Below are 14,067 nucleotides of genomic sequence, written 5' to 3'. Positions count from 1 at the left end.
GTTTGTTGTATCAAATAGACTTTTGTTCATTTCAGGTTGACACTGGTTGGACCAATGCTCAATCTTATAATCTAACAGTGAGGCAACATGACCCAAAAGATCAGAATGGATTTGGTAAACGATAAACATTCAGCACTTAGTACCATATACCTATGAGAACCAAATATATGAGCATCTGTATAATGCTATTAAAACTTTTTTCAAGGTTTAAAACCACTGACTGGAAGCACCAGAGTCCATTGGATCATTTTTATTTGTATGTATGTTTTACATCCTTAGAAAAAGAATCCCAGGATTTTTCCTCCTGTGTGTTTTCGTCTTGCTTCCTCATGGTCCATGATGCCAGCTGAGGTTGTAAGCACAATGAACCTATTAAAGAGTTAGAACAAAGAGAAAGGATTTTTCTAGGTATAAGAATAACCTTTAGCAATATGGTCAACTGCAAAAATATTACACAAACCTCCACCTTAAGCAGTCATGGAATTAAACTTGCCTATACTTAGGATTCAGATGCTCTGGTTGTCTAGTATTAGAGATTTTGAATTTATAAAATTCCCACTGGGCTAATAGCAGCAGAGAATTGTTCCAAAACCAATTGTGTATTAGCTTGGGGCAACAAGATCCAACCTCATATATGAAGACCTCAAGATTAAAAAAAAAAAAAATTCCTTTCATTCTCCCCACCCCCCAAAAAGAAACTTTTCTATTTCTCTAGAAATACCAAGTCTTCTTAGACTTTCTGGACTCAATCTCTCTTTGATGGCTAAGTTAGGTTGAACACAAAATCCCTTCCATTAGGAAGTATAAATAGTTACCACTATTGACTGAGAAAATACATGATAAAAAGCTACTATGAACTCAATATTTTAAATGAACTTGTTATTTTAATCACAACAGTATTTACAAACCCATGAAATAAGTCATTCATACATGTGCTTATTCAATCCACAAAAAAATTTATTTGATAGCTCATTTGAGATGGCTAGTGGGGCACAGATTGGAAAACATCATTCTAGGTTTTAAACATTCCCTGCCTATATGTAAGGATAATGATAATATTCATGATATCCTTAAACTAAATGCAATTTACTCTGTAGTTTCCATGATTTAGCAGTGTTTTGCTAAATTGTTTCACAGAACACGGGCTGTTGAACAAAGGTGGGGGTAGTTCAATGAATAAAATGTAACAGCTAATTATTTCCTCCTGAACATTAATATTTGTGTCAATAATCAATTATGCTTAGCATTTTTTCAATGAAGATAGGCCTAATTTCCTCTACTCTCTCAAACTTGACTTCTCACTTTATCCTGGTAGTAATACAGATAATTCAATTCCCCCTAAATCATGGGATTGAATTTAAAAGTACTCCTTGGTGGAGCAACTAGGCAGTCTAATGGATAGAGCACCAGTCCTGGAGTCAGCAGGACCTGAGTTCAAATCCACCCTCAGACACTTTACATTTGCTAGCTGTGTGACCCTGGACAACTCACTTAACCCCACTGCCTAGTCAAAAAAAATATAATTTTTAAAAAAAAAAAAGTATTCCTTGGTCAAATTAGTTAGGGGAAAAGCCTAGATGCCAACTTATTACTTTGTTTTCAGGGTAGAAAAATAACTGATTAATGAATGATACTTTTATATGGCGTGTGTTCTTAACTAGAACTGCAAAGTTATTAATTTCATTTTCTTTCATATTCAACACCTTTTAAAGATTCAAAAAGATTGACACCACATTAAAACCAATGAAAACAAATTCAAAGTACATGTTTCTGAATGCATACAATATATATAATAAATCATATAAATAATATATACAATAATGTAATAAATTAGATCACTTCACAGAAATTCTCTGATTTGTAAACTTTAAACTGCATAAAGAGAGGCTTACCCAAACTGACGGGACGGTAGCAGATTATTCTGCCACTTCTCCAGATCTTTCAACTGAACATCAAATCTGGGGCTGATTACACCACACTGTAAAAAAATATTTTTCAAAAACTTTTTTTGAACAGAAATATTACATTCTAATGATTTAGAACCACTTTTAAATAATGCCTGTTTAAGCCTATCAGTTATTAAAGCAACACCTTTACTGACTGCTTAATGTGCTAAGTGTGCTGACCCTCTAAGCTCCCAGTCCTCGAAGAGCTTACAATCTACCTAGAGGAACACAAAAAGTTTAATAAGACAAAAATAGTAGACATCACAAAGCAGTACATGATTAGTTGCCAAAAAAATGGAAGGCGTTAAAAATTACAGCTCAGCAGTTTTTCACTGTGGGCTGGAATGGCTGATATGAAAATACCCCTTATGAAAAAAGAGCAGAATCGGAATGGTCAGGAAGGAAAAGGAATGGAATGAGGGTTGGGGAGGAGGAAAAAAGAGCTGAGTAAAAGATAAACTTGAGGGAGCTTCATTTGTGAGAAGAGGAGGATGAATGCAGATAATGTTGAAAAAGCAGGATCAGGTTAGGCAGAGTTAAGAACCTTAAATCGGCATAAAGTTTCTGCACAGAAAAAATGCATTTGGGAAAACTAAACTATGCAGATCTTGCAGTTAGCACTCCAACACACTAAAAAGCAAACAACTGAACTCTACTTTATGTTTGTAAGAGTATTTTAGTTATCTACCCCTGCAACAAGATAGCTGGGTTTCTCTAATGTAATATAATCACTGATTTCATATTTGTTGGAAACTGCCAAGATCCAGCCACCACATAACTATGGTCACAGTTTGCAGAGAACATCCTGTGAATGTATATTAATAACCTCCTTTTCAGTTTCTCTAGATATATCAAGTCTAAGAATCCTTTCTGGACCCATTCTCTCTTTTATGGTGGGTTTGGTTGAATACAAAAACCCTTCCATTAGGGAAATGGATTAAGGTAATAAGGAAACTTAACTCCAGTCTAGATATAATTATATATGACCAGTGACCTGTCCAAGGGAATTCTTTCCTATGTGGCTCAATGATACTGGGAAGAGACTCCTTCAGTCAAAGTAGTTTAGTAGTGACTTGTTCTAGAATGTTACATCAATAAATTATTCCTGGTATATTTGTGTTTCAAGTGCTGCATACAATACTAACATTATATTAACATTTTTTTCTACAATCTCCGTATGTTCACATATAATCCATGAACTACAACATAAGAAGTCTCCTAACCTCTCTGAGCCTCAGTTTCCTAATCCATGAAATGAGGGGACTGAACTAGATGGCCTGAGGCCCCTTTCCAGCTCTGGCTCTAGGATCTTATGACTAAGGGGCAGCTAAGATTATTTACCTGCTATTACTTTAGGATCCAAATTTATTTCAGTCACTATAAATATGAACATTTACATCTAATAATGTTTAGCTGACCATTAAGTTCATGTTTTAAGAGATAACTTTGGTTTTAATAACCAATCTTTTCCAGAAATCATATCTCTCCCAAGATCACTAAATAAATGTTTCTTAATGAAGGACCCACTGGTCTATTTTTCACTTTTTTTTTCTCATCTCAAGCTCTAATTACAGATTACAATTATCAAGATATGAAAAACGTCCTCAGAAATCTTATTAGTCTATAAATTCCTACCTTGTTTAATCTGCCCGTGAGGTTCACGACAATTTTTCCTGCTCTATGATCATCAATGATCTCAAATTCACCAATGTAACCTACATGGTATAAAAGAGTGTATGTTATGCAACGAACAGAAAAAGTTTGCAACTCTTGAGTCTTCGGTATATCGATTCAGTGTTCCCCAAGCAAAAATATACTGGATTTTGTACTAAAACTAGCATTTCTAATGTACCCTTGACAAAACTTACTTCTGAAACTTAGAATACTTAACAAAATACTCAATTCACTAGTACACCAAACTTGTTTAATTTCCATAGTGTGGCCAAGGGGAGAAAGAGTCTGATCCAACTACTACCCTCATTTTACACTAGAGGAAACTTGAGGCCACAGAACTCTAGCATCAAGTACACAGCAAATGAAAGTTACTCATTCTTATTATATTTAGAAGGCTCAGAGTAATTCCATACATATCTATTTTTAAAAATTTCACAATACTATAAATGCTGCCATTACAAAAGTACAATTTTTCTCAAAATCGAAAGTATTACCAAGGACCACAAAGCTCTTCATCTCTTCTACATTGTATCTTGAACCTCCTTTAAAACAATACCACAGAGAGAATCATACTTACCATGCTTCATCATCACAGTTAAGAACCGGACAATTACTTTAGAGCATGGCCTAATGAGAACCTGACGTTTTCCTCGCTTTTCTGCATTGTTGATGCTTTTGAGAGCATCTGCCAGGACATTCATACGCACCATGGTGCCTATTAAGGAGAGAAAAAATAGTTTAGTTAGTACTGCCATCATAAGCTGAAAGGGAATGATTTTAACTGTTGTTCCCCATTGGCAAAATCAAGATGCCAAGGATCCAAATAAGCCTGCAATGATGCAAAAGCATAAATATCTTTAATAAGGCATAAGAACAAACAATCCAGGCTCATTATTAGGGCCAGGGATTGGACCTGTGATTTACTTAGTATAAGAAACTCCCAGGTGAGGAAAACTCCATTAATTCAGGTTCTCTGCTACTTAATGATCTTAAAAGAGAACAGGGAGGTCATACAGTCAATGTCAGAAATAGGACTTGAATCCCAGTATTTCCCAGAGAGGCAGGCTCTCTGACTACTACCTATATTGTCTATCATAAATCAGTTGCTTAAAAGAAGATTTTAGACCAGATCTAAACCTGAGGTCAGAAAAATTCCCTCATTCTCACAAATTCCGGGCCACAGACAAAAATTAAAGTCTTGTACCAACAAGGAGCTTACATTCTATAATGGGAAATAACACACACAAATCACAACTAAATACAAAACACACATAAAACAAGTAACAAGGGCCTGTTAAGAGAATCAGGCTAATAAGTGGCACCTGAGCTCAAACTCTTCTGTGAAGGAGGGATTCTGAGAGACCTGAGTAAATATACGAACGTCGAGCAAAAAGGTCTAGTTTGACTGGACAACATGATGGGTGGAGACGAATTTATGCTAACTCAAGTTAGGCCTAAGACAAATTAATGGTGTTTTAAATGCCAAGAGTTTGTATCTCATCCTACAAGCAACAGGGAGCCACTGAGGTTTGCAGGATAATGAAATGAATGGTCAGACCTATGCTGGGAGCTGTGTGGAGAATGAAAAAGGGTACCTGGAGACTACTGCAAACAAACGAGGAAAATGACTTTTTGAAAGATGGAGGTGAATGCCAGACTTGACAAGACTTAGCCAGGTAATGACGGGGAAGATGGGAGATGGGTAGTGAGGCAGAAGTTAGAGCCAAAAACATTCCTCTGAGGCTGCAAATCAGCAACTCGGGTACTGGCAGTTTCAGCTCTGCAGTGTCACCCTTCTTACTCAAAAGTCATCATTACCATTAATACCAAACAAACTGCAATTTGCCACTGAAAGCTCTTTACAACCTGACGCCCTGTTTTTTCGCTTCTTACAAAGCTCTTCCCTCTACGCTGTCAGTTCGTCTCTCAAGTCCTCTTGCACACCCCACCCACCCAACCTTCCCGTGCCTACAATGCACTTCTCCTTCCTCATCTCGCCTCCCAAATGCTTGGCTTTCTTTCCTCCAAACTTAAGCTCCAAGGGCCACCTTGCACAGCAGACTTTTCCTAGAGCCCCCCTCCCCCGAGTTGCTAATGCCTTCCCCGCAATAAAGTCACCTTGCACGCAAATGAAGGCGTACTTTCTACGGACTGCTTTAGGGATGGGTGGTCTCCCCTACCAGAAAGAACATCCTGGGCTCCTTGGGGCCTGTGGCAGCGTCCGCTTTTCCTTGGTACCCTGCACTCAGCAACAGGCCTGCGGGGCTATCAGACTCAAGGCACTAGGGAATTCACTGACCGCCCGGCCTCCGGGCGGACCCGGCCTGGCCTCCCCGGGCTTGCATTCCCCGTGGACGAGTTCTCTTCCGCGCGAAGCAAGCCATATTCATGGCTTACTCGTTGCGCTCCAACGGACTCAGCGAAGGAAACGCCCCCGGCCCCACTGCAGCGGGGCTCCCTCCGCTCGCACGTGCGCTGACCGGCAACCGGGGCCACAGTCAGGGGCCTCACGCTCGCCCATGCCCGCCCAACCGCACGCCAGGTTCCGCCCGCCGCCCCGGGGGCCGTGCTCCCGGCCTCGCGCGTCGCCGGCTCCGTTCCCGGGCCTGAGGAGCGCGGAAGCGGCCGCACCCCCCACCCCCGGGGAAGGGAAAAGAAGAGGCTTTAGCGGAGTCGGAGGCACCCTCCCGCCCCCGCCGGTCCTCCCGCGTCCCTCGGATCTCCAGCCGGGAATCCAGCCGCGGCCAGACTGGGAGCCTCTGAAAGGGCAGAGTCTGGGGCGCCAACGGAGCCCACGAGCGCGTGAACTGGCCACAAGATGTAGCCGATGTCCCGTGGATGCAAACGGAGAGCAAACCGAGGCTACTCACCAGCGCTGCAAGATGGCGGAAAGAGGACGCGATGGGAGAGCGCGGAGAGTTATGGGAAGCGCGGGAAGTCTCGCGAAGCTTTGGAGGAACGCGGAACAGGATGGGGCGTACCTGCCCGCCCAGGAACTACAGCAAAACAGAGCCGATGACAGGGCACCGAGAATTGGGAAGGGCGGGTACCAAGAAGGGCTGCCTGGGGTCGGGGAATTAATTATTGCCTAGACTCGTTTCAACACCTGCTTTCTATATACCCTTCCTATACTTTAAAACTTTTCTCAAAGATTTGAAATGTTTAAAAGTTGTCTGCTTGTTTTTCATGATTTATTAATTGCAAAGAAATCTAAAAACATTGATAAACAATCTGTGCCAACTTAATGCGGAAGAAAACCACAAATGCCACCAAAAGAAAAGAAGAAAACTTGATTAAGAGAGAATAAGGACTACCCCATTATTCGACATTCATCCGTACATCAGCTTCTCCCTGCGTTACTTAGACTCACTAGACTCACGACGGTTACTCGTTTTAAAATCACATGTGTACCTCGTTTTATGAAAACTTTAAAATAAGGACGTTCCAGGTAAATCAGAAAGAACATATATGTATGCATACATAAATACATATTAAAATTTTCCCTTCCTAGTACTCCCCCACCCCCTGCAAATGCTTTCCCTCTGAGATCTATGGTTGAATCATTTGGTACAGAAAGAGAAGTAATGTATAATTCTGTAATAAGGTAGTTTAGGACCAGGTTGTGAAGGGCTTTAAATGACAGAAGAGTATTATAATAATAATAAAAAACATACACATATATACATATGTGTATTGTGCACGTGTATGTGTAAGTATTTGTGTACACATATATATAATTATTCATCTGTTAGGATATAAACTCTTGAAACGGGATTCTTATTTGTATCTTATTTGTGATTAGTGTATAGTAGGTGGTCAACAAAAATTTGTTGATTTGATTGATTTAAAAAGGATTGGTTTATTTAAAATATAGTAAAATGATTTATCAAAAAATACTGATTCATATTAAGATTTTCAGAACCTCTCTCGCTCCACCCCAAACTCTCATTTATAGTTTTCTCCTTTTCCCAATTGGAGAAATCTTTTACATTCACCTGAGGCATCATCTCAGTAATTCTCTCAACAGACCTTTCGTTGTGGCTACACCCAATCTCCCAATTCTGTTATTGCCCCTGGCCACTTCCTACCCTTAACCTTATCTCGACTCCTTTCTCGCTTGGCCACCTGCCCCAGGTCCCTGGTATTCCATTCACCCCAGTTTACTGGCCACTCCCATCCAGATCCCCCTTAGACCTCTTCTCCAGTCACCCCAAGCTAGATCACCGCCCACAGTCTTTCTGTATGTAAGGTCCATCTGGCCTCCATTAAGGTCCTCAGATTCCTTAAGAACCTAGACAAGGGCTCAGATTCTTTAGATCTGGCCTTCTTGCATTAGTGATACAAATGCTTAGATTCCTTAAGAGTCTGGCCAATACGGCTGATCTTTAATAAAACTTGTCTTTGGCTGAAAGAAGGCTTGGATCAAATTCACTCAGGCAGGACTCACGTATTGTGATTTTGGGGGTCCTAGCACCCCTAACCCTCTAAACTTCAACAGTACCGTATTGTAAAATTTGGGTTAAGTAGTTGGTCATAGGCTCTGTGTCATCTGCAGCTGCCACAAAACCCTCCAAAATTCCCATTTAATTTCTTATGCCAACCTCAGATATATCGAAACCTCAATGGGGAAATTGTGGAAGGAATATCTATTTGGGAGCAGCTAGGTGGCACAGTGGATAGAGCATGGCCCTGAAGTCAGGAGGACCTGAGTTGAAATCTGGCCTCAGACCAAACACTTGACACTTATTAGCTGTATGACTCTGGGCAAGTCACTTAACCCCAACTGCCTAAAAAAAAGGAATAACTATATGTATACATTTTCTGAAATGTTCAGTGAAACTAATTAGACTTTACAAATTTTTTAAAACAGCACTAAAATTAGACTAAGAAAAAAAACACAAACACCTGGGTTTCCTGTGTTTTCCCATTTTCAGTTTTGGCTCTACCACTTTCAGGCTGTGTGACCAGTGGCTCTCAATTCCCTAGAGGATCAAATATAATATCCTCTGGTTGTTAAAGTCCTTTGTAACATGATTCCTTCCTGCCTTTTCCACTCTCTCAACTTTTTGCTCCCCTAGACATAATCCATGATCCAGCTAGACCGGACCACTTTCTGTTCTCAGAATATGTACTCCATCTCTCATCTCCTTGCTTTTGCACTAGCAAAATCCCCATGCCTGGTATATTCTTCCTCCTTACCTCCAATTCCTAGCCTCCCTGGCTTTCTTTAAGACCCAGCTCAAATTCTACTTCCTGAAGGAGGTTTTTCTCCCCCTAACCAGGCAGTTGGGGTTAAGTGACTTACCCAGGGTCACACAGGTAGTAAGTGTCTGAGGCCAAATTTGAACTCAGGTCCTCCTGACTCTGAGCCAGTGCTCTGTTCACTGTTCCATGAGGCCTTTTTTACTACCACCACGACCCCAGCCAAACCCTTGCAAGTACTCTCCCTGTTAGCTTGCATAGTAAGCCTGGAAAGGTAGGTTAGGACCCAGTTCCAAAGGGCTTTAAATGACAGAGGAGATTATAACAGATTTCAAAGGCAATAAGGAGCCACTAGGGCAATTGGGTAGGGGTGTGGCATGATCAGACTTGGTTTTTAGAAGTATAAACTCAGTAGTTATTCATGAATGGGAGAAGGAGAGACTGGTGAACTAAGAGATGAATTTGGAGGCTTTGAAAATTACCAGTAACATGTTTCAGAGAAGGGAGAGTGGAACATCCTGTTCTGTACACAGCAAATAGGCCTATTCAGCTAAAATGCAGAGCTGCTTGAAGGATAATAACAGATAATAACAACCAAAGCCAGAATGTTAAGAGTTTCAAATGCCAAGAGAGTTTGTTTTTTTTTATTTTAAAAGCAAGGGGCAGCCCCTGCAGCATCTCTAAGGGTGCCATTTTCAGAACTTTACTTTAGGAATACCAGTTCAGACAAAGGAGGGGAATGAATTGAAATGGGGAGAAATTGGAGGTAAAGAGACCAGTTAAGAAACAATCAATGCCTCTTATACCTCCAAAACATTTAATTGTTTTATATTTAATAGATATACTCTCTGAATTTGAACAGTTGCTTTCAGACTTAGCTAGTTTAATCCTATTCACTCACTAATTTTAGAAAAATAATGGAAACCTAAACTCCATATGATTAGTAGGCTAAAACTTAATCCATAGGCCTTAAGCACATGAAAAATTCTGTCAGCTACAGTATTTTCTGAAACCTTTCTCTTTCCACTACAGTTAAGGGAGGAAGAAATGGACAAATATAATCCAAGGAAGTTGGAAGTAAAAAATGGCAATTGATTGAGTCATCTCTCAATTATTCAGGAGCTAAAGTATTCTGTGTCTAAGGGCTGAAGACAGTTCCACTTGTCAATAACACTGGAAGAGTAAGAAAAGCTAGGAAAAGCTAAGGAAAATCAGTTGATTTTGCTGGTTCTGAGAAGATGCAAGCTTTTGAAATAATCATATCTTTATAGTTACACAACTGAGAATTTTCTTAAAATAGAAAATCAGGCAAGAGGCAGCTAAGTAGTTCACTGGACATGGCACCAGGAAGACTTGAGTTCAAATCTGGGCCCAGATACTTAATGGCTATGTGACCCTGGGCAAGTCACTTTAACTTTTGTCTGACTCAATTTCCTCAACTTCAAAATAGGAGCAATATAGCACCTACTTCCCAGGGTTGTTATGAGCATCAAATCAGGTATTTGTAAAGCATTTAACAGAATACCTCTAGATACTTAATGAAAGTTTGTTTCCTTCCTCCCATCCATGCATTAAAATTAGATAATACTGACAGATTTGAATAGATGACTTTGTTCAAAAATCAGTGAGGTATTGCCATTAAGTGAGTATAAAGTCAGGTATCATAGATGTTCTGCATATAGTCCAGTGATGGGGCACCAATGATGGATCCCTAAAAGGCTCCGGACTTTCCCATGTGGCCCAGGTCTCTGGAGTTTGATTAGGACACCTGGCCCTTCCCAATTAATACTTTTAACTGCCCTTTCATTATAGCCCTCAGAGTCTACACCTAGTCCCATCCTAGACTGCCACTCCTTGATTCCATCTAGACCCCTTCCCTGTCAGTCCAAACAACTGGCCATTATTGACCTATAAAAAAGGTCAGTATAACCTACCAAATTGCTCAGATTCCTTAAGAGTCTGGCCCACTTGTATTGGCATCACAAAGGCTCAGTTTCCTTAACAGTCTGGCCCACTTGTCAACACAAGTGGCACAAATAGAGCTGACTCTTGAAAGCCGGCCCACTTCTATTGGCAAAACAATAAACCTTGTCTCTGAGGGAAAGAAGGCTTGAGTTGAATTCTTTCAAAGCAGGACCTGCTTCTTTTGCCCTTGAATTTTGGGGTTCCTGGCACCCCTACACTGCAACACAAGCAAAATGATTCTCCATAGTTAGAAAGGTTCTCTAAATATTCCCAAGCAAAGATGGCATTATGCTAATTGCTATAGAAAAGGAAACAAGAGGAAGGTCTTCAATGAATTGGATAGATCCTTGGTAAGGGATTTGGGGAGACAGACAAAGCATCTCACAGAATGAGGGTGGATGGAGAAATTGGAATCATAAATTAGTGGATTTTCATCATCACATTGATGAAATATCAAAAGACCTACTGAAGTATCAAAATTGGCAGTAATCAATAGTGAGAACATACTAATTCATGAATCCAATATTACACTACTGGAAGGTTTGTTTTGGGGCAAGCAAAATGCCATTGTATTCATTTAATTTGGGTCATCAGATTATCATAGCTTGCTGAGGAAGTTGCTCAGTCTTTACACCTAGAAATATCAAAAAAAAATGGCTATGGTAGTGGTATATTCTGTTATGTCATATTTCCAAGTATTACCTTTCTCTACTTAAGATGGTATATGACAGTAGGCCAGAATGGGAATGTGACCTATGACTCACAGAGAATGGAAACTACTTTGAAGAAAAGTAAACAACAAAAAAAGCTCCAACTATCCCATTGGAACACTTCCATGTGACCCTGGGCCATCCCTGGCACTATGCCTTCTTTGTTCTTTTTCTATGTAATACCTGACCTAGCTTGAGGTTGGTGCTTTGGATGTTATTTTGTCCTGCTGCCCCCCAGGATGACTGGACTCTTGTAAAAAAACTCCCTTAAAAAACTCAATCAACCTAGTTTACCCTAACAAAACCTGTTAATAACCAAGCTGGTATGAGCCCCAATTTGGTTTCTCAGTGTTGTCTCAGAGGATATGCCACCCTACAACTGGCATAATTAGGACAGGATAGTCTGCCCTCTTACATCTGGCATAGTTGGTAGGATATCAGAGAAAGAGGCCTGGGGACTGAGGTTTCTGCAGGGCCATCCTCATCCCTGTGGGAGAGGTGGCCTGAGGCACATGAGGACACAGACACCTAAAAAATGCACAATGATTGGCTTCTGCAGGAAGGAAGGTTTGGGAAGCTCATACGATGTATTGTGTTGCTTAATGTAAGATTTATAGTCTAGGCTAGAGGTTCCCAAACTAATTTGGCCTATTGCCCCCTTTAAAAAAAAAAATTACTTAGTGCCCCTCTGGAAATCTACTTTCTTTAATCCTTTAATGTTCTTTTTTAAATGTGTCATTTCAAAAAATATATAAAATATATTTTAAAAAAATGATGCATCTTGATAAATGCCAAAGATTTATGTGGGTTTATTTTATAGCCTGCAACTTTGCTAAAGTTGTTTATTATTTCAAGTAGTTTTTTACTTGATTCTCTAAGTATATCATCATATCATTGGCAAAGAGTGATAGCTTTGTTTCTTCTTTGCTTATTCTAATACTTTCAATTTCTTTTTCTTCTCTTATTGTGAAAGCTAATGTTTCTGGTACGATATTGAACAACAGTTGTGATAATGGACATCCTTGTTTCACCCCGGTCTCATTGGAAATGCTTCTAGCTTGTCCGTATTACATATGATGCTTGCTGAAGGTTTTAGGTAGATGCTACTTATTATTTTAAGGAAGACTCCATTTATTCCTATGCTTTTTAGTGTTTTTTATAGGAATGGGTGTTGTATTTTATCAAAAGTTTTTTCTGCATCTATTGAGATGATCATGTGGTTTCTGTTAGTTTTGTTGTTGATATGCTCAATTATGCTGATAGTTTTCCTAATATTGAACCAGCCCTGCATTCCTTATATAAATCCTATCTGGTCATAGTGTATTATTCTTGTGATAAGTGGCTGTAATCTATTTGCTAATATTTTATTTAAAATTTTTGCATCTATACTCATTAGGGAAATTGGTCTATAATTTTCTGTCTCTGTTTTGACTCTTCCCAGTTTAGGCATCAGCATCATATTTGTATCATAAAAAGAATTTGGTAAGACTCCTTCTCCTATTTTCCAAAATAGTCTATATAGTATTGGAATTAATTGTTCTTTAAATGTTTGATAGAATTCTCTTGTAAATCCTTCTGGCCCTGGAGAGTTTTTCCTAGGGAGTTCATCAATGGCTTGTTCAATTACTTTTTCTGAGATAGGGTTATTTAAGTATTTTACTTTTCTCTCAGTACATTTCCTTAGTTAGATCAGAATAATCCACTTACTTAGATCCATTTAACCCACTTGATTAGATTTTTTTTATCATTACATCAAAGTCAACTTATACCTACCCCCTCTATGTATACCGCTTTAACATGGTGTAATAACAGTACAATTCTCAAGTGTCATCTTCCCTTGTAGGGATGTAAACAGTTTGCCCTTATTAATAACGTTTTTTTCTGTCCCATTTACCTTTTTATGTCTCTCTTGAGTCTTGTATTTGAAGATCAAATTTTCTATTGAGCTCTGGTCTTTTTATCAGGAAGGTTTGGAAGTCCCCTATTTCATTAAATGTTCATCTCCTTCCCTGAAAGATTATGCTTATTTTCACTGGGTAGTTGATCATTGGTTGTAATCCAAGCTCCTTTGCCTTATGGAATATCATATTCCAAGCTATTGACTCTCTCTTGCATACCTCTCATTTCTTTTCCCAATTTTTCTTCTACCTCTCTAATTTGACTTTTAAAGTCCTTTTTGAGCTCTTCCAAGAAGGCTTTTTGGGCTTCAGACCAGTTCACATTCCCTTTTGAGGTTCCAGATGTGGGTTTGTTGACAATGTAGTCCTCTTCAGAATTTTCTGCCTTGATCTTCACTGTTCCCGTAATAAGAATCTATAGTATGTTTCTTTTTGCTCATGGTGTTTTCTTATTTCCTAGCCTTTAAAAAGATTGAGCTTTCCTGCTGGGGAGCAGGGAGCACTGACCCAAGCTGGGGCCTGGTCACTAGCTTTGTGTGCTGGGGCCTCCAATGCTGTCAGTTGGAGGCTGTAGGGTTCTGGCAGCTTACCTGGTGTTGGGCTGGAATCAGCAACACTGGAACTCTAGGGGTAGGATTGGGTAGTGTGGCCCTTGGAGGTTGCCTGCTCACC

The 14,067-nt window shown here is 39.7% G+C and overlaps 1 protein-coding gene across 1 annotated transcript; it reads right to left on the bottom strand.

Annotated features, from left to right (window-relative positions):
• Positions 1-234: 234 nt before the first annotated feature.
• On the bottom strand, positions 235-6,574 carry LOC114052472 (40S ribosomal protein S15a). Its single transcript, XM_027875108.1, has 5 exons — positions 6,491-6,574; positions 4,198-4,335; positions 3,582-3,661; positions 1,893-1,978; positions 235-369 (listed from the first exon to the last, which is right to left on the bottom strand). Exons 2-5 carry the CDS (start codon positions 4,328-4,330, stop codon positions 276-278), a joined length of 393 nt encoding a protein of 130 aa, XP_027730909.1. The 5' UTR covers positions 4,331-4,335; positions 6,491-6,574; the 3' UTR covers positions 235-275.
• Positions 6,575-14,067: the final 7,493 nt, after the last annotated feature.

This window comes from Vombatus ursinus, unplaced genomic scaffold, assembly GCF_900497805.2.
Source record: "Vombatus ursinus unplaced genomic scaffold, bare-nosed wombat genome assembly UNPS02014807.1, whole genome shotgun sequence".
Lineage (NCBI taxonomy): Eukaryota > Metazoa > Chordata > Mammalia > Diprotodontia > Vombatidae > Vombatus > Vombatus ursinus.
Note: the sequence above shows the minus strand (reverse complement) of the source record. Positions and strands in the feature narration are given on the sequence as shown.

Excerpts from the sequence above, each read along its gene's own strand:
- LOC114052472 (XM_027875108.1), bottom strand. The coding sequence starts at position 4,330 with ATGGTGCGTATGAATGTCCTGGCAGATGCTCTCAAAAGCATCAACAAT. Across the intron at positions 3,662-4,197 it reads AACTGTGATGATGAAGCATG|GTTACATTGGTGAATTTGAG; the intron begins GTAAGTATGATT and ends TATACCATGTAG. Across the intron at positions 370-1,892 it reads CTACCGTCCCGTCAGTTTGG|GTTCATTGTGCTTACAACCT; the intron begins GTAAGCCTCTCT and ends ACTCTTTAATAG.